The 24686-nt window shown below is 40.5% G+C and overlaps 1 protein-coding gene across 1 annotated transcript in view; it reads left to right on the forward strand.

The window, feature by feature from the left end:
* Positions 1-559: 559 nt before the first annotated feature.
* The window catches only part of EPB41L4A (erythrocyte membrane protein band 4.1 like 4A), a 245132-nt gene continuing 221005 nt past the window's right edge, over positions 560-24686 (forward strand). The window contains exon 1 of the mRNA XM_054589971.1: positions 560-990. Coding sequence (XP_054445946.1) covers positions 892-990 — 99 coding nt within the window. The 5' untranslated portion in view covers positions 560-891. The remainder of the gene's footprint in view (positions 991-24686) is intronic.

Raw genomic sequence — 24686 nt, forward strand, 5'->3', positions numbered from 1 at the left:
AACCGGGGCGCCCGTGGGCAAGCCCTTCGACTCCCTGCTTCTCTGAACCTCCCGGGAAATCTGCACTCCGTCGCAGCGCAGGGCATTCTCCGAGGGATTGCTTGAACTTGGCCCTACACGGTCTCCCAAGATGATCTCGGGGCTCCCCAGACTGGAGCCACACTCTGCAACGAACTGACTTCTACTCACCGGTCTCGGTAGGAGCTCGCTGCCGTTTCCGACAGTCGCTGAGCTTCTCAGTGCCCGCGGATTGGGGAAGGAGCGATCCTTTCCACTGCCCCTGCAATGTTGCTGGGACGTCGTGGGTGCCCTTAATACAAAGGGACAGACTGAGGCTCCCCATTCGTGGACCAGACAGGGAGCTGCGGGGTGGGGTCCGAGCTGGAAGCGCGCGTCCTCTGGGGACTCCGCAGGCGAGGGGGAGGCCGGTGCGTCGCTGCCGCACTCTGGAGGGGCGCGGGTGGAGGGGTCTTTAGAGCTTCTAGGAGCTCCCCAGTCCGAGAAGGAGCTCCCCAGTCCTCGAGCTCTCGTCCCTCCCTTTTCTGCCTCTTGCCCCTATTGCCTGGAGACTTTTGTGGTCCCGAAAACTGCGGGAGGGGCCGCGGCGTCCCCGCCTTCGGAGAAGCCCGAGCCGCGAGATGCGCGGGGACGCGCCGCCGCCCTCCGCGCCCAGTTCCGCCTGCGCTTCCCTGGCTGCTCCCGGGCGCTGACTCTCCTGGCTTCTCCGCCTTCCGTGCTCCCCGCTGCGCGGCCCTGGACCCCGCCGGGAGCTGTTCTTGTTGCCCGCGCCTCGGCGCGGACAATAAATTAATGCCTCGCGCTTGAGGGGAGGAGACGGTTTAGCGCCTGGGTCGCCGCTTTCTTGCCTGGCTGGAGACCGCCACAGCCAACATGGGCTGTTTCTGCGCTGTTCCGGAAGAATTTTACTGCGAAGTTTTGCTCCTGGATGAATCCAAGTTAACCCTCACCACCCAGCAGCAGGGCATCAAGGTAGGCGCAGGTTGGGGGAGTGTTCAGGGGGTTGGCAGCCGGGCGGGCTCGGGGGTCCGCGGCTTTGTGTGGGGACTGTCACGAGTCGCCTCCGCGTTTGCGTCTCCGCGCGGTAGGAAGGAGCAGCAGCTGCCCCCTGCGCGCAGGTAAAGGGTGAACGTGTCAGTGTGGGTTAACTTTGAGTCCCTTCATAAAGGTAAGTAAGTTTGTTGTCCCGGAGGGTAGTCCACGTACCAACTCTCAGCTGCAATCCGCGGTCCTACAAGTGAGGCCAGAAGTCTTCCCAACACCCGTTTCCTCCTAAAAGCATCTGAGGCGCCCCTACAGCTCCCAAAAGGCGCAGAATTGAATATACGGGCGGCATATAGTGTCGAAGACACGATTTCTTTTCCTCGGCCTTTTCTAGATAGTGTCATTGGGAAAGTAAAGGAGTTCACTCTTTGAAACATTTATTGGGTGGTTATGATTGTGTTGTCTAGGCATAAAGTTGGGTATTGCTGCATTTGGAGAAAATAATTTCTCTTTCCTCAAGCGAAATGGTTACCCACATTTAAGTAAACATCTCTCAAAGCGACTCGGTAATAACTTTGCTTCTGTTTGTAGATCATTAAAATGCAATTACTGCTGTTAACCCGCAGAACCCAAACAAAAACGCTGGGAGATGGCAGAGATCTACTTCCTTAATTTTGCTGGATTCTTACGTTATAGTTGGCAATCTGACGGAGGCGTCTGCGCGCTCGCTCGTTTTGCTCTTGCAACTCGGTGACTGCCGAGAGGTGATTGGAATTGCGAGCGGTTTGTTTTGTTTCCTTCTCTCCATCACTTTTAAATCACAGGCATTTTAGATAACTCAGCAGCTGAGTCTGGTGAAGGAAAACCGCTCCCCTTCTTCTCCCTCCTCCTCAGTAGAGCTGGTCGTCTGAGAAATCAAGTTCAGGCTGGCAAGTGTCCTTTCCTAGTCTTGTCATCTCAGAAGTTAATCCTAATGGCCTAGGCCCTGGGGATTTCTTTATGAGAATAGGTTTTTACAGAGCTTTATGTACATTAGAGTAACTGTTCCTGGCCAGAAGCTTCAGCTTTGATATTACTATTATTGGTGCACAGAATTCTTATTTCACAGGTGTTATTCTTTTACAGGAAAAAAAGGGGGAGATGACTAGTTATAGCCACAAGATAAACTTAACCCTTTCCTTTAGGAAATGGTTTTGAATATGGTGTCCCCAGTAGTTACAATAAGCAAAAGCCAGATTCTCATTTGCTGCTTCCTTTGAAGGTTAATAGAAGACTTTTGGGGGGAGATGTTCCCTTTATATTTTCAACTTTTCGTTATATTCCAAAACACCTCCTTGCCCCAAATGAAATCAGGAAACGAACTTACCTTATAAGATCATGTGACATTCTGTGGTGTACTGTGAGAATAAAATAGGCAGAAATCACATACAAGCTTCTTAAATTTTTGGCAATACATACATTCTCTTTGGCTTGGGGATAGAAACAATTAGAAAAAGATAACTGATGATCCAATACTAAAACAACAAATAAATCTTTCTGAAGTGCAAAGTCCAAAGTCATCTGGAGTGTGAGCTTCCTATTTCATCATGAAAGTCCTCCTGTCAGCTGCGGAGCATGTACATTATTCTGTCAAGAGAGCAGCCAAGACTTGGGATCAAATGAAATAATTTTGTGAGAGAAACATGAATCAAAAATCCTGGTCCATAATTACTTTTTATAACCTGATGGTGCTTACCTTGTTTCACAAATTGTGAAAATTGGTGAGTGATTCAAATGTAATAGCAACTTCATAATGCTGTTATTTTCGATACATGGCATTTAAATAAACAATACTTTAAGCAGGCTTTTGTTGGAAGTAATCATTTTGCAACAGGCTTGGCCTCTTTTAGTGTCACAGAAGTATGCCACAATTATTTTGATGGCCATGTGTGTAACACAGATGTCTGCTGAAGTTAACCACATTATCTGTAAGTACTATGCTACCATAAGATGCATGTGTTGAGCACCTATCTACTTGTGGTAGGCCCTAAATTAAACACATATGTATATTTGTGTTTAATATATGAACAGTATCTTGAATGTAGAAGGTATTCAGTATTGAATGAATATATGTATAGTTTGTATATTATTGCTCTGTACATGCCTGAAATTTTTTAAACTAGTTTGTAAATGAAATAGTAAACAATTACTTCAAAATTAATAGTGTAGTAGTTACTATTATAGTGTTTTCCTCCTGCTATAGTACACTTGATTTTGATTATCACTAATTAAAGTCAAAGTTAAGCATGCAATGTCAATTAGTCCATTTTTCCCTGAAAGTAAAATAGGAAAATCTTGCCCTAGCCAATGTGGCTCAGTTGATTGGAGCATCATACCATGGACCGATAGGTTGCAGGTTTGATTCCTGGTCAGGGCACATTCCTAGGTTGCGGGTTTGGACCCTGGTGGGAGCGTGTATGAGACAGCAACCAAGTCAATGTATGTTTTTCTATTTCTCTCCCTTCCTCTCTCCGAAAGCAATGAAAAAATGTCCTCAGGTGAAAATTAAAAAATAATAAAAAATAAAATAGAAAAATCTTTTTTTCAAAAGTATTTTCTAATAATTATTTTGAGATGAGCCTTTCTTCCATTCTATCTCAAATGGAATGAATATAGCTAATTTTGCATTAAAGTTATTCATATATTCTATCTCTTAATGGAAGGAGTTTTACTGATTCCTGATAGTTACTTAAGAATTTGTTTGTATTACTGTTATAATAATTCCTTATAAGTTAAAAACAATTGTGGGAAATTTAACTAGGAGTGTGAGAGCAGCTTGGTAAAACATTCTTTTTCTGTGTGCTATTTTGAAAAGCACTCTTTGAATTTAAGTGCTAAATTACAGATTAAAAAGTTGGTTATGAAGTGATTTTCTGCAGTTTAGATAAAATTGGCTTTATCTAAAGCCAATTGACTTTGGAAAAAATGGTGTTTGTTTCTAGGGAAAGCAATTCAGCTTGAAGAGAGTAGTTACGCACAATATATATGTTAAGATGGATAGCATTTAAATTGAAAATGATTTTGTTGTTTAAAAAAATCAAATTGCTAGTTATAAAAACAGTTATGGGAATATAAAGTACAACATAGGGAATGTAGTCAACAATATTGTAGTAACTATGTATGGTATCAGTACTTTATTTACTGGGGTGATAACTTTGTACACCTGAGACTAATGTAACATTGTATGTCAACTGTAATTGAAAATTTTTAAATGTCAGAAAAATGAAACAATGTCTTTGTGTTCATCCTAAATGTTATGTAGAAACTTGCCTTCTTGACTTGTTCAGGGGTAACTAACCTTGAAAAACGGGAAGTCTTTTTCATGCAGTTTGTAGTTTGAGTCCTATCCAAAATTTAAAAACCCAAGTTTCTATAAACTGTAAGCTGTTGGTTGTGTGTTGAGTCCCACAATAGTTTCTAGCTGTTTGTTCTCTGCTGTTATCTCTGTTGTTTATTCAAGTTAAGAATTTCTGCTGTGTTTGGTCTTTTGGTTTTTTGAATAATGTTTGTTCAGGGGATCTTTTGTTACGTCCTTTGTAGTTCTTTGTCCTGGTGAAGGTAGAGATCTTTCTTTTTGTTCTCTTTAGAAAGTAAAACTTTATGTGGCTCAAACTACCTTTATAGGTTGTCATTTGATTAGCAAAGATTTTCAGGGGGAAAAATATCACCAGGTTTGATTATAAGTTTAGTTTTGCAAATTGCTGCTGCAAATATGAACTAGATTAGTATTCTTATTTCAGCAAGATTTTAGTCCCCTGAGTAGGAATGTAATAACCACTGAGGTGTTCATTTCCCCCTCAGTGTATTTTACTAAATTAATGAAACCAATATGATAGCAAGATGGAAATTCCATTAACTTTTTTAACAGCTTTATTGAGATATACCATGCAGTTCCCACAGTTAAAATGTACCATTTATTCGTTAACTTTTAAATGAAGTTACTGCCTAATCATCCTGAGTTTCCTGAGGGAATATTGTGAGTGAGTTTTGGTGCTTTGATCAGAAACTTCATAATAAACTAGAAAAACAATTAGAAGATGGGGACTTCTAATGTTCTTACTTACCGAAAAATGTAATTTTCTTCCCATTTGGACTGGTAAAGAAAAATCTGGAAGATTGGGGGAAAAAGTGAAAAGCAGTAGTTCTTTACAAGTCATATTAATGTAAATACCTAAATTTTTTATATCAACCACATGAGGTACAGAGTCAGAGACCTTATTAACATAGATTGAAGCAAGTAATCATGCACCAACATTTTTGTTAATGTAGGATTGGCTGGGGGCCTTGATTGGTTAATGTGTTAGATGTGACTGGGGTAGACGCACCTCTGCTCCTCACTCCCATCTGGGTTTCTAATATTGAGGTATGCTATTCATATTGTGGCTGTTTAAGATGACCTAGTATGTAAATGCTCCCTCAAATTTTTTTTGTTCTTTTTTAAAAAAAATGATTTAAAGTATTTTTCAGCTTTATTGAGGTGTAATTGACAAGTAATATTGTAATATATTAAGAGTGTACAGCCTGATGATTTGATATACATATGCATTGTGAAGGGCTCCCACCAGGGTAGCACATCTCTCACCTCATAAAATTCCCTTGGCAAATTTCAATTGTACAGTAAAACATTTTCAAATATGGTAATCGTGTTGTACATTAGCTCCTCAGACCTTAAGTGCCCCCTCAATGTTATACGTTTTTTTCCTTGAAAAAAATTATTAAAAAATACTTTTTATCATTCATTGTTTGAATGTGTTTAAAAATAATTTAATGGGGAGAGATTTGGTACCTCCAGCAGCTAGCCAGTGGCTCTCTTTATCCAGCTATTTATAATTTTCCTCACTGAATGTAGACCACACATTTTGCAGCCCCACTAATATATTCTTGAATTCTATAGTATGAAGCTTGAGCTAACTTTGCTCTAAACTTGAACTAATGCGGAGCTTTTGTTGCTTTTGAGCGTGGGTGGTGTCTTAGTCCATTCGAGCTGCTCTAACAAAATACCACAGACTGAATGACTTATTAACAAGAGAAATTGATTTCTCATAGTTCTAGAGGTGGAAATCTGAGATCAGGATGCCAGCATGGCCCAGCGAGGGCCCTCTTCGGGTCGGAAACTTGCTGTAGCCTCACATGGCAGACGAGGCTGGGAGCCTTACTGGCCCTCTTTAACAGGGGCCCTGATCCTAAAGGCCGCTCCTCCTATTGGGGCTTAAGTTTCCAATGTACGAATTTGTTGGAGGGAGGGCAGAAACTTTTAGAGTTAAATCTAAATTGTAGGGACAAAAGTCCAGACTCTACTGTCCATGAGCCACATGGCCAGTGGTTCGCAATTTTTGTTAAGACACTTATAAAAGATGGGAAGCTCAGGTTTTCTTCCATGGTGTGTGTGAGGTTATATCTCATAGTAAGGCCAGACAGTTTTTTTGTGGCCGGAGGCTGTCCTCTCTGTTGTGGGATACTAAATGGTACTCCTAGCCTGTAGCCATGAGATTCCAGTAGCACACCTTGTCTCGTTGTGACAACCAAAAATATCTCCAGATGTTGCCAAATGTCCCCAGTGGGCAAAATCACCTTTGGTTGAGAACCACTGCCATGGAGAATACCAGCACTCTATTATTGTGTGTTTGGTGCTCAGCCTTCTGCCCTGGATGCAAACTAATTTGTGGTTGCTGCCTTTTTTCTTTTTTGTTGGGGGGGAGAGATAGTTACATACTTTATATGTCAGTAAAAGCTATATGATATCTGTGTCTTTAACTTGCTTAGTATTTCTATACTAGGAACAATATAAGTGATTAAAAGCATGGGCTGTAGAGTCAGACTACCTGGGTTTAAGTTTTTGGCTCCACTACTTACTTACTAGCTGTGGGGCTTTCAGAAAAATACTTATCTTCTCTGAGTCTCAGTTTCCCCATCTGTAAAACAGTGCTTTGCATCTGGTAAGCACTCAGAATATGTTAACATTATTTTTTCTCCTCTTTTCTCCATCCCTGCCTTTTTAAACTACATTTTATTGATTATGCTATTACAGTTGTCCCAATTTTTCCCCCTTTGCCCCCCTCAGCCCAGTACCCCATTTCCCCCTAGCAATCCCCATCCCTTAGTTCATGTCCATGGGTCGTCCGTATAAGTTCTTTGGCTTCTCCATTTCCTGTACTATTCTTAACCTTCCCTTGTCTATTTTGTACCTACCAGTTAATGCTTCTTAATCCCTGTACCTTTTCCCCCTTTCTTATCCTTTCCCCTCCCCTCTGATAACTCTCCAAATGATCTCCATATCTATGATTCTGTTCCTGTTCTAGTTGTTTGTTTTTGTTTTTTAGATTTAGTTGTTGATAATTGTGAGTTTTTTGTTATTTTACTGTTCATAGTTTTGGATCTTCTTCCTTTTCTTAAATAAGTCCCTTTAACATTTCATATAATAAGGGCATGGTGATGATGAACTCTGTTAGCTTTACCTTGTCTGAGAAGCATTTTATCTGCCCTTCCATTCTAAATGATATAAGTGATAGCTTTGCTGGTTAGAGTAATCTTGGGTGTAGGTTCTTGCTTTTCATTACTTTGAATACTTCTTACCAGTCCCTTCTTGCCGGCAAAAGTGTCGTTTGTGAAATTATCTGACAGTCTAGTGGGGACTCCTTTGTAGGTAACTTTCTGCTTTTCTCTTGGTGCTTTTAAGATTTTCCCTTTATCTTTAACCTTTGGCATTTTAATTATGATGTATCTTGGTGTGCTCTTCTTTGGGTCCAACTTGTTTGGGACTCTCTGTGCTTCCTAGACTTGTATATCTATTTCCTTTGCCAATTAGAGAGTTTTTTAAAAAATTATTTTTTCAAATAAGTTTTCAGTTTCTTGCGCTTCCTCTTCTCCTTCTGGCATCCCTAATATTCGGACGTTGGCACTTTTGGAGGTGTCCTAGAGTCTTGTTATACTATTCTCGTTTTTTTTTTTTAAATTCTTGTTTCTTCATTCTGTGCTGCTTGACTGTTTATTTCTTCCTTATGTTCTAAATCATTGATTTAAACCCCAGCTTCCTTCACTGTTGATTCCCTGTAAATTTTTCTTTAATTCACTTTTTAGAACTTTTATTTCTTCCCTTATGCTTTTGCTGTACTCACTGAGTTCTCTGAGCAACTTTATCACCAGTGTTTTGAACTCTGCATGTGATAGGTTGGCTGCCTCCATTTCGTTTAGTTCTTTTTCTTCGGTTTTGTTCTGTTCTTTCATTTGGACTGTATTTCTTTGTCTCCCCAGTTTGGCAGTCTCTCTGTGTTTGTTTCTGTGTATTAGGTAGAGCTGCTTTGACTCCCTGTCAAATTTGTACATATTTGTACAACCAGTTAAGTTGTATGGGGCAGAGCCTTAGGTATTCACCAGGGTGGGGCAACCTGCTTCACTGCTTTGTGTCTCTGTGTGTTGGGGAGGGGTTGGAGAGGGGGCAGTGCCACTGCCTGGCTGCTGGAGGCTTGATCGGCACTCGCTCTTCTTCCAGTTACTTCACCCACTTCTCATATGTGACCGACACCCTTCCAGCTGTTGCCCTGGTGTTCCCAGAGTGGGTGCGTTTGTGTAAGTTCTGGGCCAGGTGGGCCCTTTAAATGGACTTTCCTGAGAGACCAACAGTTTTTTCCACTGCCCAACCCCCACTGGTTTTTGCTGCCAGAAATTATGAGGCTTTATTTCCTGGTGCTAGAATCCTGGGCTGCACAGTCTGGCCTGGGGCTGGGATTGCTCACTCCCCAGGTATCCTCCCTGATTTTTATCCACACATGTGAATGTGGGACCATCCGTTCCACCGGCTGCCACTGCCTTGCTGCCACTACACCACGTCGTCTCTGCCTCAGCTCCCCATCTCTACCCCTTCTATCCATCTGGATGAATATAACTTCTTTAAATCCTTGTTTGTCAGACTTCCATACTGTTTGATTTACTGGCAGTTCTGCATGTTTTTTGTATTGAGGTTAGTTGTGATCCTTCCTGTGGTTGTGCAAGAAGGTGAAGTGTGTCTACTTACACCTCCATCTTGACCAGAAGTCCATCTCTTCCTTTTAGGGACTTATTTCTTCTACAGATAAAGTCCACACTTCATTGTTTGGGTTAGCACCCTACCTGACCTAGCCCTGCCTACCCAATTGACCTGCTCCGTGGGCATGTAGAACTGCTGAGTCTCCCAAACATACCAGATTCCCCCGTGCCTTGATACATGGGATTCCCACTGAGTGGCGTACCTTTTTGCATTTCCTAAGCACACACTCATCTGAACTCATCCTTTTGACACTTGAATCAAGTGTCCCATCTGCTAGAAAGCCTTCAGCCCAGCTCCACAAGTCAGAGTTAAGCACTTGTCAGCACATCACACACATTCTGTCATAGCACTGAGCACACTGCCAGCATTATTTCTGGACACATCTGTCTTGTCCAGCAGCCTGTGAGCCTCTATCTGCGAGCCACAGTAGCTAGAGCTGCGTACCTCAGGTAATAGATGCTTCTTAACTATAATTCAAATAGAGGAATGAATGGAGCGTTACAGTTGGAATAGGCCATATTGAAAATCTTCTGGATAATGAGGGTTTTTTTGCCTTTTTATTTTTGCTAGAAAAGGTCCCAGAATAAAGTGAATTTCACTGTGAAAAACCTGTTGCCAAGATACTCTAATTTTTATATTGATAATGGGTAGAAAATGAGATGGTACTGTGGAGTGAATCCATGTAGCACATTGAAAAACTGACTAGCTGCTATTTCAGAAAGCACAAGCCACATCATATTTGTATTGTAGAGATAGCTACTTAGTCTCTCTCTCTCTCTAACATGATTTTCCCCTTAAAAATTGAGTCTTTTGGAAGAAGGGCATAGTTCCAGAATGAATAAGAGGGTCTCATATTTTAGTTGCTTTTCTTCCTTGTCTCCTATTCTGTGAACCATCTGACAAAGTGTGAGTTGGTTTTGCAGTGTGGGTTTACACAATCAGTACTAAAAATTATACAATAATAATATTTAATATTGCTGTATCACCCATTTTACTCTTGAAGCTACATAAATCTCATCTGACAGTGCTTTAAGGCCTCATGGAATAAAGTGACAATAAATTACATATTGTTTTTTTATGACAAACGTTAAGTTTTTCATTCCAATGCACAGTGTCTTTTCTGCAGGCCTATTATAAACATGATAGGTCAGATATCAGTTTTGCCACGCCCCTCTAGCATTTCTGAGATTGATTGATTTGGCCGAGCTTTGTCTCCGATATTTTTGCCACAAGTAAAGCCCATAATCAACATTCCTGGTCAGCTCACTGTGGATATACCTGCCATTTGCTTCTGCCTCATCAGATGTTTCTAACTTTCCTATATTAAGATGATCCAGGCATCTATTATTACTTGTTTAGGAATAGATTAGATGTATTAAGGTCAGGAAGCAGCCTGTTTAGTTTGTGACTCAAAAAGCTTGTAAGTACACTTTGGAGAGTCTATGCCATTCTCAAAAATGTGGATTGCATTCCTGTGACCTCTGAGCCTTGTATGTATTTCCTGTTTTGTTTTTTAAGTGAAACAGCCACTCTTCCTTAATGCTGCCTATTGTTAATAATCCATTCCTCTGTAACTAAACACTCTTTCCAAGAAATTCCCCAGAGGCTGAGATGGCTTCTCCAGAGGCTCTCCTAATAATCACTGAAGCTATGAAAGGGCCTGGCAGTGGCTTCCAAACCAGGTGAGCAGTTTGTTTTCAAGGACAGTGACATGGCAAAAGGAAGTTAGAACGAGAGCGATAGTGCAGGCAAGGAAAACCAAGAAGTGCTGAGTGCTAGCCTCCATGGACAAGAACTGAAAGGTCAGATGGCAGGGCAGGAATTAGTGGACCGAGACCTAAGAGGAAACCAGATGCCACAGGAAGTTGTTTAGATACAACAGGTACTGAGCACAGGAGAAAGCGCAGTTCGTAATGCTGAGAGTTCTTAACTTTGTGAGGGTGGCGCCCCAGGAGTTGGTGAGAAAGTACCTTGTTTAGAAGACAGTTTTCCATACAGGGTCACGAGTGAGGGTCAGGGGGGTTCCTGAGCCAGCTCACAGAGACTGTTGGAGTGGTTAAGCCATTTAGGTCCCCCTTTGCCCTTTGTTCAGAGCTGTGTTTGAGAAGCAGACTGAGAGCCTCTGCTGCCTTAACTGACACTTGCAGAATTGGTTTTTCTCCACCATCCTCACCACTCCCAGTGTCGTCCAGGCCCTCCCACTTCACACCTGAACCGGCCTCCTCACTGGAGTGCTGTGGGACCACCTGCAGTCTCTCCGGTCTCGCTCTCCCTGCTCTGTCTCTGCTATGAAATTATCGATCTTGTGACTGGTCAAAGGGCTCTTCTTGGAACTAGCCTTCCTTTCTTCATTTTTGAGTTGGGAGGCATATCTGCCTCATAGGATGATTATAAGAACTTGAGAAAAGAATTTTAGGCACATAGAATAGAAGGTGCCCAAGAAACAGTTCTATTCCATTGATAGACGTACTTATCTTTGTGCATCCTGTTTATTTTTACTAGTTCCTTGGTACAGTAGGTATGTGTAGTTCAGCAGAGAAAGCATGCCCAGTTAAAACAAATTTGACATTTAATATTTTGAGAAAAATTTCCTGTAAACTTCCTGGAGGGCAGCAAAACATTGTCTGTTTTATCCACTGTTTTAAATCCTCAAAGATCTAGAAAAGTGTCAGGCACATGGTGGTGTTCAGTAAGTATTTGTCATTTTTGAAAAAGGACCAATAGGATTGTTTTAGTCATGCTGCTCCTATTGCTTTTGTAACTTGGAACCTTGGTTGAATATGTAGATTTCCAGAAATTTTCTGCACAAGCTTTGCGTGTTGCTATTTACATTGTTTAAAGGATTTGCCTTTGGTTCTTGCAGGTTCTTTCTGCAAATTACTTGGTAGAGGGCTGGAAAAAGTGTGTTTGCGCATGTTTTATGAATAGCTTTCTTTGTTAGTTTTGATAGGTGGATGTGTAGCATGTTAGAAAAGTTAATATTTAATAGGTATGTGGTGTTTATGTATTACCTTGAAACATATTGAGAGATTGCTGGAGATTTGTCCTGTGCAGTGTTTTCCTCCTAGGGAAACGATTTACATGGTTAGAAGGCCAGTTCTGAACACATACATCCTCTCCCACCCTTGTGACTTCCTTTCAATCATGAACTTCCAGGATTCCTAGAAAGATTGCAGGTTAAAGCCTAGGGGACAGCTATGGCTTCATGGAATTGAACTGACATTCCCTGTGACTGAGGGAAATTGTAGCAAGTCCTAGGGGTATTGAAACTGGCATAATAGAAGCTTTTCAGTTTTGTCTGGATTGTACATTTTAAAACTCTGTGGTATTTAAACACTTGAAAAATCCCACTAGATATTCAGGCTACAGGCAGTTCCCTCTGAAGAATATCTCAACCATCTATAATATGGATAATGCCATAGCCTGACAAAATCTTTCACAAAAACTCATTTCTACTTGTCATTGCTTTTTTCTGCCAGCCACTCATTCTTTTGCCCAATAGTTCAGCCGTCTGATTCTCTGCACCAGACCTGTGTGTGGTCACATGTCCTTAGTTAATTCAGTCCCATGATGCTGCCTGAAAATGCAGCAGATACCAGGGCGAGAATGTGGAAGAGATGAGATAAATTAGAACAGACTGGATTTCACTTATAACAGAAAGTTAGACCTGGCATTGGAATCGTCTAATTCTCCCACCCCACCTGCGAGAGAACAGGGACCCAGTGAGGGGTGGTGATTTGCTGGAGTCTAGTACATGGTCCTAGAACCCTGTCTCTTGGTTTCCCATCTGGCCTTTTTTCAGTGCTTACCCACCCTCCATTTCTTTGTTGCATGCCAGGGAGGAGGGGCTGAGAGCTGATTACAGAGGGAGAGGTCAGAATTTATTAAAAGTCACTTAGGTTTACTGCCAGTCTCATCTCCTCTCATACTCCTCACCTCTCCCTATTCCCCCCATTTTGCTGCTCTTAAATTAAGTCTTTATAGGCCTATGATCTGGCCTGATTACCTTCTTCAGTCTTGGCATTTGGATTTGTGGAACTCTTTCTGAGTAGATTATATGAGGGAAAGATCCTTTTGTTCAAAGGAGTCTCCCCCCCTAACCCCCATTTAAAAAAGAGTTTGCTTATGTGGAACTTCTTTTCAGAACAGTGGGTATTGCATTGCATTTTAATGTTTTGGCTTTTTAAAAAAATGCTTATTGATCTAAAAGGTCTAGAATAATTTATTTAGCTTCAAAGCCTGTATCACTCAGTTTTTCCTTCGTCTTTATTTTGTAAAGCCTTTACCATGGATTTTTACAGCTCCATTCTAAACCTCTCTCCAGTAAAGAAAATTAAAAACTGATTAGTGACCCTTCTTATTGCCTGAGGGAGGGTGTGAGAGGAAAGCAGAAAGGTAAAATTGCTTTTTTCTTGAAAGGTTTCAGATGGACCAATAATCAGGAAGCTAATAGATCTTTTCCTCTGATAATGATTATTTTGTGCTTCTGCTACTGTATACAAGGGCACTGGGAGGATGTGCAAGTTTCCAGAATTTCTTAGAGAACCAGAGCCTTTTTCTTTCAGACAGACACTGTTTTTACATCATGTTCTAGGCCAATTATTTGGTGATAAATAGGTTTTGAGTGTGAGGATTTATGGGAATCTGGGCCAATGCTGTGTGCCGGTAATTGTAGGTATGGATTTGTGGACTCAATTCTGCAATAATTTTTTAGAGCTTGTTGTGTACCCAGTAGCATCCAGGTTTCTGATGGAGATGATGAAATAGATGGAAGATTCTTGCCCATAAGAAGTTTAACTCTTAGGTGGAAAGGTTTATTTATAAGACTATACACGACAATTTATAATCAAGTATTGGATTATGTTGTGGAGAGTCTAAGAGGTACAAAAATTCTTATTAAGAAATCCTATTTCTTATATGCCAAGGTGGCGTTAATCAGGAAAGTGTTTTAAGAAAATTGAATACAGGTTCACAGTGCCTTATATGAAACCCTTGGGGCCAGGTGTATTTCAAGATTCAAATTTTTTCAGATTTCAGTAAGGTGATATGGTATACATACTATTCGTTACGCAGTATCTCTGGTCAGGACTGAGTGGTACTTCCTAAAACAAGCACATGAATATTTATGCAACTCATCAATTGTATATCCATAAGTGGGGATAAATACTGTAAGTAGCCTTATGCCAGTTTATAACAGATTTTTCCCCATTATTAGTTACCTAGTCCTATGTTATAGGTTATATCCAAAACTTAGCAGCTTAACGGAACAAACATTTATTTCCTACAGATTCTGTGGATCTGGAGTTCAGGAGCAGCTTCCCTGGATGATTCTGGTTTGGGGCCTCTCGTGAGGCTGCACTTGAACGGTGCTCGAGGCAGCAGTCGTCCGGGGCTGGTGGGCTGCGTCCGGGCTCCCTCACCTCTCTGTCTGCAGGCCTCAGTTCCTCAGCACATGGGCTGCTTCACGACTCCTGAGTGTCCTCTCAGCCTGGCAGCTAGCTTCCCTCTGAAGCAAGTGATTTTAGAAAAAGAGAAGGCCGAAAATGGATGCCTCAGTCTTTTATAACATGCTCTTACGTCTGTGGTCACACCAGCCAAGCTTGGTGTGGGGGTGTGAATACTGGGAGGCAGGTGTCACTGAGGGCCACCATGAAGGTGGACTGCTGTAGTCATCATATGAGTTCGGCATCAAACTTAAGATTCAGCTTTCCGTTTTCGTATCTTTTTGGGTTGTGGATTGTGGAAAAGAGAGTATGAACTAATGTAGACTTTGGCTGCCCCGAAGAGATGACTTGTGAGGGTGGTCCCGAGCTCTGACGGTGGTTCCGGGTGGCAGGGTAGCAGGAACACAGACACAAGGATGAGTTTGGGGGAGGAAGATGAGGGTCAGGGGGCCCCTCAGCCTCCTCGTCCACTGTGTGCCAGGCATTGTCCTTGATGCCAGGGATAAAAGGGTGAATTAAATAAAATTGTTACCATCTGGAGCTAGAATTATGCTTTGAGAAATGATCAGTGCTTAATGAAAATGCTTTTATTGAGTCTGCTATGAGAAAGGCAGCTTCTGTAGTGGGAAATGGGGAGAATATAGGCACAAAAAATCTGATTCCTGTTGCTGCTCTTTCATTTACTAGCTTAAAAAAGATGCTTCAGAGCCTTGGTCTTCCATTTGTAAAATTAAACTGATGCTTATGTGTGGTAAAGGTCAAAGAAGATAACAGCTGAAAAAACTTGCAAATTTTTTAAGTGCTATGAGTGTTAAGAATTATCTTGCAGCTCTATCATTTACTAACTAGTGACCTTTGGCAGATTATTTAACTCTGTGCCTCAGTTTCATCCTCAGTGAGATGAGGATAATAATACTATAGATTCATAGATTGCTGATGTTTGAATAAACTAATACATGTAAGGGCTTAGAACAGAGCCTAATGCATGATAACATGAGAAATACCAAACAAATATTAGCTGTTGTTATTTTTATGTAGCCATATAGTGCTGAGCCTTAAGGGAGATTTCAAAAAAAGGTGAAGTGATGACTTAGAATGTCCTTAAACCGTTCTAAACAATGAGGCAAATTAGTTTTCCTTAAAAGGCTTTTTATTATTTGTAGTTTGCATTTGCTGATAGAAAACTGATTTATTGGGTTGGACTGAGATAAGTTTGAAAACGACTAATAGCTTCCTCCTTCCCTCTTTTCCTTTCTCTTTCTCTTTTTCTTTTGCTGTCGACCTTCATATACAGATTTTTAAATTGTTGAAGGTCATAGCTGAAAATAAATCCCTTTGTATTTCTGGTAGCATAGTAGTCCGCTCAGCTGCTCAGGCATAAAAAGGTGAGTTCAATTTAGATAATCTTGATCACTTGATGAAGATATATTTCAAAAATGAAGCTTAGATTTGGGAACCTGGCAGGATTTACTCATTGAAATTCCTTGTGGGAATGAATTGTGAATAAAAAAAAAAAAAAGAAAGAAAGAAAGGAGGGTTACAATTCTGTTAATTTTAATGGTGAAGACATTGAGTTTATTATGATGTAGACTTTGTAAGATCCTGAAGAGCCTTTTTTCTTTTTGTGTATCATGGGGACCTAAATAAATCATTGTTTTCTAGGCTCTTTGCCCCTTGAAGAACTTTCCCTTAGACTGCCTGCAAGCCATCCCTGACATGCATGTGGGAGAGCAGGCTGTGACAATGTCATGGAAACATCAGTATTGACACAGGCATGATGTTGACTCCCAAAGAGCAAGGTCATAAAGGAAACCAGACCCCAGGCTGACAGCACATCAATTTCCTTAGGTCACAAATTCCCTTTGTGAATGGTGGTGAAGAAACTTGGGCTTTATGTTTTCCTTCTACTTGAAAATGCTAAACCGTGTGTGTGTGTGTGTGTGTGTGTGTGTGTGTGTGTGTGTGTGTGTGTGTGTGCGCGCGCGCGCCCGCACACACACACACATACACCAGAGGGAGAAGGATAAGTGACATAACATTTAAATATCAGTTGTGTGTCAGAGTAAATACTGTATGACTAACTGCTCTCTAGGAAACCATTATCTTCCTTCTGAACATTGTTTTTAAGAGATGAGTATTTATGTCCTGAAACAACATTTCCTTAATGTATGAAAATAAGGGCTACTGAGAACAGGTGTGCATATTCAACAAGGCGTACCTTGCTTTACTCAAGAAATTATTATTTTTTTTGAAAAGTTTCATTATAAATTGATTTGTGTTTTAAAATGCTTCCCTTTTAGTGTCATTGAAAAGTTGAAAACAACACAGGATTTTATTCCCTCGCAGGGGAAGGGTGGCGATTTCTTTGTGCTAAATTGCTTATGGTTTGCTGGGTCTAAACTTGCTGGGTCACTGCTGAATTGACCAAGGCCATGTTGCCAACAAAGACTACTATGGTTTTCAGCACAAAGCAGAAGACAGGCACGTTTCTGTTTTGGTAGATGTTTATACTTTTGTCCTCAAATGGTTAGATAATCTTGTGCTTTCTGCCTAAGAAAAGGTGACGACAAAATGCACCCTTTCTTCCCACAATTATTAAATTCTGCTTCTTTAAGTGGAATCCATGGCTTATTAGACATGCCAGGTTGTTAGTTTTCTAAGCATGTTCAACCAAAAATGATGAACAAGGGTGATATTTTGAGTGTAAGTGCACATATTTGTCAAAAAGTTTGGCTCTCATGTGGCTAATCCTTTCTCCATGGAAGAAGATTCACTGACGCTACGTTGGTCAGTTTGGCTGCATTTCTTATGTTAGAGTTTGTTCGATTCTGTTTGCAGGCTGAAAAAAGGAGTTAGAACCAATAAGACCCCAAATATTTAGAAACATCTGTAATTTTTACAGTATTAGGGTAGATTTTATTCTTCCCTATAAACTAAAACTTTTGGGCTGAATACAGCCTATACAGTCCTGATATATATATTTGCTATTGCTTCTGTTGTTTCTGGTTGCCTCAGTGTATGCAGGAGTAATGTTGAAAAAAAATTCTTCAAAATTAATGGGATAACCTTGACTGAAAAATTGTTTCCTCCCACCCAGGGACTTTTAGTTCTTAGCTGAGGAAAGGATTCTGCAGAGCCTGGGTAGTGAACATGTTAAATGTATGTTTGATTCAGGCATTTGAATGTTAGGATAAGTAGCTGAGCTTCCTTCCTTCTAGCTCTGATGGGCTGTGTCTACGGTGGCTGTGGTGACAGGTGCTGTTTTTGAACCTCAAGGTTGTTTTTATGATTTATCTAGTCTGGAGCCACAGTTTTCATTACGCTGGCTTCACAGATTACTGTGGCTTTTTCAGTCCCCTGATAGAGTGGACAGGGTCCAGGTAAAGCAATTACATTTTCTGTTTTCAACAACTTGAATGGCTGATTAGGTAGGGAAGGGAGAGTGAAGGTGTTTGTTCTTTCTCAGACTCATGAGCATTTTGATTTTTTAGTTACTCCTTTTTTTTTTTTTTTTTTTTTTAGATTTTATTTTCTTAAGGCTACTTCGTGGAGTTGAGACTATATGTAACTTAAAGCTTGTCCATAAGAAAATCTAAGCCAGTCAATTCAATGAAGTTTTAACAGAGCTTACCCTTCACCCAGATATTTTATATCTTATATCATGTCTGACACTAAGTAGTGTTCAGTAATTGTTAATACCTTTTCCTTCTTCTTGACTCTCATCAGCCTGTTGTGGGGAATATAGAATGAACATAAATGAAATTACAAGAGGGCCATTAAATCTAGAGTAGGGCTGGAAGTGTGATATTGAAGTGTGAGAGATGAGGGTCTCATGGAGAAGTGTGTTTTGAATTTGACTTTTAAGAATAAGTGTACATTGGATATAAAGAAAGTGAGGGGTTGCCCAGTGGGAATCTCGGGACAGTGAGAAATGGCTGAACCTGGAGGCAGAGGGGAAAATCACATTACGCTGGGTTGGGATTGTTCCATGAGGGAAGGACTTGAAAACCATGAAGAGGAGTTTAAGACCTCGTGTGTGATAAGCCAAAGCCCGGGAGAGTCCTGGTGGTGGTTTATTAAGGTCGATGGGCAGTTAACCACTGCAGACTGCAGCAGAGCGAGGGGAGCCTGGAATCTGGGAAAGCCGTTAGTGGTGAGGTGATGAGAGCTGGGCGTCTACTGTGGAGTGGAGCAGGAAAAAGGGAAGAAGGGACGTTTTAGACGGTCATTCATTGGACAGATGTATTTTGAGGACCTTCCGAGTATTAGGCACGGGGCTGGGCGCCGGATGCTGTGATGAGATCAATTGACACTGTCCCTCCCACTAATTCTACAATTGCTGAAAAGATCAAATGAGATAGTATATAACAATGCCTGTTACAGTGTCAGCATTACAAAGTCCGTTTGTTTTTAAAAGTGCTTTAAAAATCCCAATACAAATCTCTCCTAATACAGGGAAGTAAAATTTTTGACCAAAATCTATTTCTCATATTAGGAAATGTTAGAGCTTTGCTTTTTAAATGATTGTAGCTATTATTTTATTTTATCCTCACTCTAGTGCGCTGATCCTCCTGCCAAGCCTCAGACATTTGGTCCCCTCTCCCCTCCTGCTTCCAACAGTTCTCTTCTGGGATAAGAAGTTATGTTAGCAATATTCACAGCTCATTAAATTAAGTAACAACTGCTTCAGAGGCCCACAAACTAATAATTTACTCCTAAGTGTGTGTTATGTCTTTGAACTCCTAGCAGGGGTTAAGGGGGGAGAGTCCCTCCTGGCTCATCAGCCATGTTTCTACTGTCTTGCTGTGTTTTCCTGGGTCCAACCAAGGTGTCCTTTGGAAGATTGACTACAACTTTCATATGCAGTGTTATTTACAAATAGTGCATATTTGACAATGGAAACTTTCTAAATCTGTACTTTGGAGGACTTTGTAATATTATTTTGCAACTGAAAGGAAAACTTGCAAATTATTGCACACAATTTCTTTAAAATACAGCCACCTGGTAAGAAACTCTGTTAATGATCCATTCCAGGCAGTCTGACACTTATCTTTTAGGGATGATTCTTTACCTTTGAGATACTTAAAGTGGTGAGAAGACTTTGGAGCTGTGCTAGAAGCTGAGGCGTCCTGCTGGGATGGAGGTCTGGGTGGCTTCAGGGAGGGCAACTGTGTTGGATGTGGTCAGCATCAGGCACCAGGAGTTCACGCAGCTGCTGTAACCCCTGGTTGAAGCTGGAGCTGGACAAGTCAGTGGCCATGAGAGTCAGCATAGGGGCCTTTCTGAGCAGAGTTATCAGGCAGAGTCTGAGTGGAGAAGTCACTGAGGGCCTCCGATTCAGAGCTGTACCCTGGGTGGTGCAGGACCCTCAGTCAGTTCCTTATGGGCACATTGCTGACAGCAGACAGCCTTCAGGTCCTCCTCCCGTGGCTCCTCATCTCTTGATGTCCAGATGGCTGTGTCTTTATAGAATCTCACTGCTTTTTATGTTCTCTTGGTCCTGGTGGGAAGGAGCTCTGCCCACTGAGCTTTTGGCTTCCCTATCAGATGTGAGGCCCATGTCCTTTGGGCTCCCCGGGTGGCAGTTTGCACTTTTTCCATGTGTTTTTCTTTTTATTGTCTTTTTAGCTAAAGCAGGGACCCACTGGACGGTTCTGTCAATGGCGAGGTCATTGTCAAGTGAGGTAGCAGAAGGAAAAGGGTTGACCACTATCTTGTTTGTTGGTTAAATTGCTTTGGCTTTCTTGCAGGAGAATCACTTGCTGTTCCTATTGAGCCTCTCCAGCCACTTAGTCTTCCAGTGTCATGTCTATAGCATCTTCCTTTACCACCCAATCAAAGTAACTGGAAACTATAACCTTAACTTTGAGATGTGCTGTATATTTACAATCTTAAATATAGCATTAAAGAGAAAATTGATATCAGATTTATTTTAAAACTTTATTTCTATGTTATGTCTTGAAGTTAGTGTTCAGTCCAGTCTCTTACATCTTTTGCTGATCAGAGCCTGACAGTTAAAAGTAATGATCATTTATTGGAGTGAAACAACCAGGAAGATTCAATTACCCAGAAAACCCTATTCCCTGAGCATCCTTTTAAATCAATATTGGGGCATATAGATGAACTCAGAAGTCTCTGTCTTCCTTAAAATAATTACTGTGGATGTGTAAGCCTTTTAAAATCTATCAGAATCAACAATATTAATTTTTAAGCTAATAAAATTTATTACTGAAGGTTTGATGTCCCATTGGAAATAATATAGGATCAGACAGGAGTAATTTGCTGTAACGATATTTTATATGAGATTAGAGCAATTTTATGGGCTGAGTTTATGGGACTAGTACTACAGAGGCTGTGGATTCACTGTCCATTTCTAGGATTTAACATATGATGCCCCTTAATGGGTGATACTGCCTTTGTTAGGTCTTAGTATAAACAGATGTGCTTATTAAAGACATGACCATCAGGCTGAGAGAATGCAAGGCATTGTTTCATCCCATTTATGTTTTTTAAAGATATGAAACACCAGAGTTGAATTATTTATTAAAGTAGCTAGAGATATGTGAAATTGAAAGGACTACATAAGCCATATTGAAAAAATTAATTATTTGGTTAACAATGAGCTCACAACTTAAATATTTCGGGGACAGTAATATTTAGAAGGAGAGAGGAATAAGGTCCTAGTTATAAAGAAATCAGTGCATACTGTCCACAGTGTTTTTAGAAATTATATCAATTTGAACATCTACCAGGAGCTTGTGAGAGTGGAACCTTATTATCTCTGAATGATATGCATTTGGAGATTGAGAAATGCAGATTATCATTTAAAATTTTTATTGGTGAGTTTGGATATTACCCATTTCTCTTTCCCTATTTTGAGTTTTGTGTCCTTTGGTCTATTGGGGTCTCTCTTAAGATCTTCTGAATTTGGGGCTGCCTCCCTTCTCTCGTTTAGACCATGATTTTAATTCTTTCAATATCATTGAGGAGCTAATTTCAGTGAATGAAAGACAGAGACTAGCCAATGGAGTTTTTTATTGACTGTTTTGGCTTTAAGTAATGGGGTTTATTTTTCTCTGAAAATAACAAGTCTAGAAGTTGGCAGTTCAGGATTGCCTTGGGGGTCAATAGGTAGCGTTGGGGGATCGGCTATTCCGTGAGTTTCTTGGTCTTTTTGTCATAGTTGCCTGAGGTAGATAAAAGCTTGTTACCAACCCTGGGGTTCTGCACTCTCCCTAATGGTTTTCTGTATTATTTCCACGCATTATAATACCCTTTATTAGACTTTCCCCAAATTGACCACGTTGCGTTCACTTTGTGTTCCTTCCTGGGGAACTGATACAGGTTATGTTTCTTTGATCAGAGAGGAGCATTTTTCTTGGAAGCACCACATCCCTATCATGCTTTCTTTCTCGAAAGTCCAGTTGGCCACAACAGGTCACGCACACAAGCTCGCAGGATGCGGAGGGAATACCTGGCAGGGTTTACAGGAAGGTGTATTCTGCTGACAAGTGCTTCACCAGGTCCTTAGAAAAGGTAAAACTAAAACCGTATGCAGCGCTCATATGTGCTATTTCCAGTTTCTTCCTAAAGGTGGGATGCCTCAATGGACTGAGGGGTCATGGGTCATGCAACGATCAAGGCTAACCACAGAGGGAATTTCCTAGGGACTGCTCTAGCAAATAAATGGGGCAGCTCTTTGTATTATTTTTTCCCCCAGCATGTATTGAGGGATAAGAAAAAATTCATTCATTGCCCATGTTGAAAATGTTTCCAAACCCAGGCAAAATCTCATTATGACTTTTCTTTTGCTTTTTATTAAAAAAACAAAAACCAAAAACAAAAGCACTTCAGTCAGGGTTTTGACAGGTTAATCATTCTTCCTTAGTTTTATATGGAGGTGACAAAACTGCCTTTCCGGATGAAGTACATACCTTCTACTCAACCTGCTACCATGGAAAGACTTTGACCGTATTTGGTTGTTGCAGAAGTTTGTCTGTGACTGAAAGGTTCTCGGGCTCTAAATGAAGATTTTACTGAAAATTGATTTTCAGAACACAATCATCTTTTTATTTTTTTAAAGTAAAGTTGGCCTTGGCCTGCCTTGTTAATTGCAAACATATATTTACCGTATTTTGCTTTTAAGCTTCGGTTAAAGAAATTCTAATTTTTTATTGAAATATAATTGACATACTGTTATATTAGTTTCAAGCACACAACATAGTGACGCAGTATGTGTACATATTGGGAAATGATCACATAGTAAGTCTGGTTAACATCCATTGCCACACGTAGTTAAAATTTTTCTCTTGTAATGATAATTTTTAAGATTTATTCTCTTAGCAACTTTCAAATACACATCACAGTATTATAACTATAGTCACCCTGCTGTAACATTCTGCTATATGTTATTTCTGGAAGTTTGTACCTCTTGACCACATTTACCCATTTTGTCCACTACCCACTTCTTGCCTCTGGCAACAATCTGTTCTCTGTATTTATGAGTTTGCTTTTGTTGTTATTATTTTGCTCTGTTTCTTTAGATTCCATATATTAGTGTGATCAAATAGTAACTTTCTCTGTCTGACTTATTTCACATAGCAAATGCCCTCAAATTTTACTTATGTTGTTGCAAATGGGAAGATTTCCTTCTTTTTATGGCTGAATAACATTCCTGTGTGTGTGTGTGTGTATGTGTGTGTGTGTAAATATTTTCTTTGTCCATTCATCCATTGATGAATACTTAGGTTGTTTCCCTGTCTTGGCTATTGTAAATAATGCTGCAGTGAACATGGGGGTGCATATAACTTTTGAATTAGTGTTTTGTTTTCTTCAGATGAATACCCAGAAGTAAAATGCTGAATCATATGACAGTTTTATTTTTAATTTTTTGAGGAACCTCCATACTGTTTTCCATAGTGGTTGCACTAATTTGCATTTCTACCAACAATGCGTAGGGTTCCTTTTCTCTAACTGGGGTGTCCAACCTTTCGGCGTCTCCGGGTCACATTGGAAGAAGAGTTGTCTTGGGCCACACACTGAATACACAAACACTAATGAAAACTCATGAGCAAAAAAAAAGGTTTTAAGTAAATTTTTGGTTTTGTATTGGGCCACATCCATAGCCATCCTGGGCCACGTGCAGCTTGGACACCGCTATTCACCAACACTTGCTATCTTGCCTTCTCAGTGATAGCCATTCAACAGCTGTGAGGTGATAATCTTATTGTGGTTTTGATTTGCATTTTCCTGATGATTAGTGATCTTGAACATTTTTTCATGTACCTGTTGGCTCTCTGTTTTCTTTGGAAAAATGTCTAATCAGGTCCTCTGCCCATTTTTGAATTGGAATTTTTTTTTTTTTTTTTTTACTATTGAGTTGTATTAGTTCTTTTTTTAAAAAAAGATTTTATTTATTTATTTATTTATTTTTAGACAGGGGAAGGGAGAAAGAGAGGGAGAGAAACATCAATGTGTGGTTGCCTCCTGGGCACCCCCTGCTAGGGACCTGGCCTGCAATCCAGGCATGTGCCCTTGCTGGGAATCAAACCAGCGACCCTTTGGTTTGCAGGCCTGCACTCAATCCACTGAGCCACACCAACCAGGGCAAGTTGTATGAGTTCTTTATATATAGGGTGGGGCAAAAGTAGGTTTACAGCTGTGGGTTCGTGAAACAGTTTATTCTTGTATTATTGTTTATTAATTATTGTATTATTTTCATACGAACATCTGTAAACTTACTTTGCCCAACCCTGTATTTTGAATGCTAACTCTTTATCAGATATATGATTTGCAAATATTTACTCCCACTTGGTAAGTTGCCCCTTCATTTTAGTAGAAGATTTCCTTTGCTGTGCAGAGGTTTGATGTAACTGTACTTTATTTTTCCTCTGGTTACCTTGGTTTTGGTGTCTAATATCAAAAATCATCACCAAGACTGATGTCAAGGAGCTTACTTCCTAGGACTTTTGTGCTTCCTGGTCTTGCATTCAAGTCTTTAATCCATTTTGAGTAAACTTTTGTGTATGGTATAAGATAGAGGTCTAGTTTCAGTTTTTCTTTTGCATGTGGCTGTCTAGTTTTCCCAACACTGTTAATGGAAGAGACATTGTTTTCCCATTGTGTATTCTTGTCTCCTTTGTCATAAATTAATTGACCATAAATGTGTGGGTTTGTTT

The sequence above is a fragment of the Pteronotus mesoamericanus genome, unplaced genomic scaffold (genome assembly GCF_021234165.1).
Source record: "Pteronotus mesoamericanus isolate MK-2021 breed Mesoamerican mustached bat unplaced genomic scaffold, CSHL_Meso_final scaffold_167, whole genome shotgun sequence".
NCBI lineage: Eukaryota > Metazoa > Chordata > Mammalia > Chiroptera > Mormoopidae > Pteronotus > Pteronotus mesoamericanus.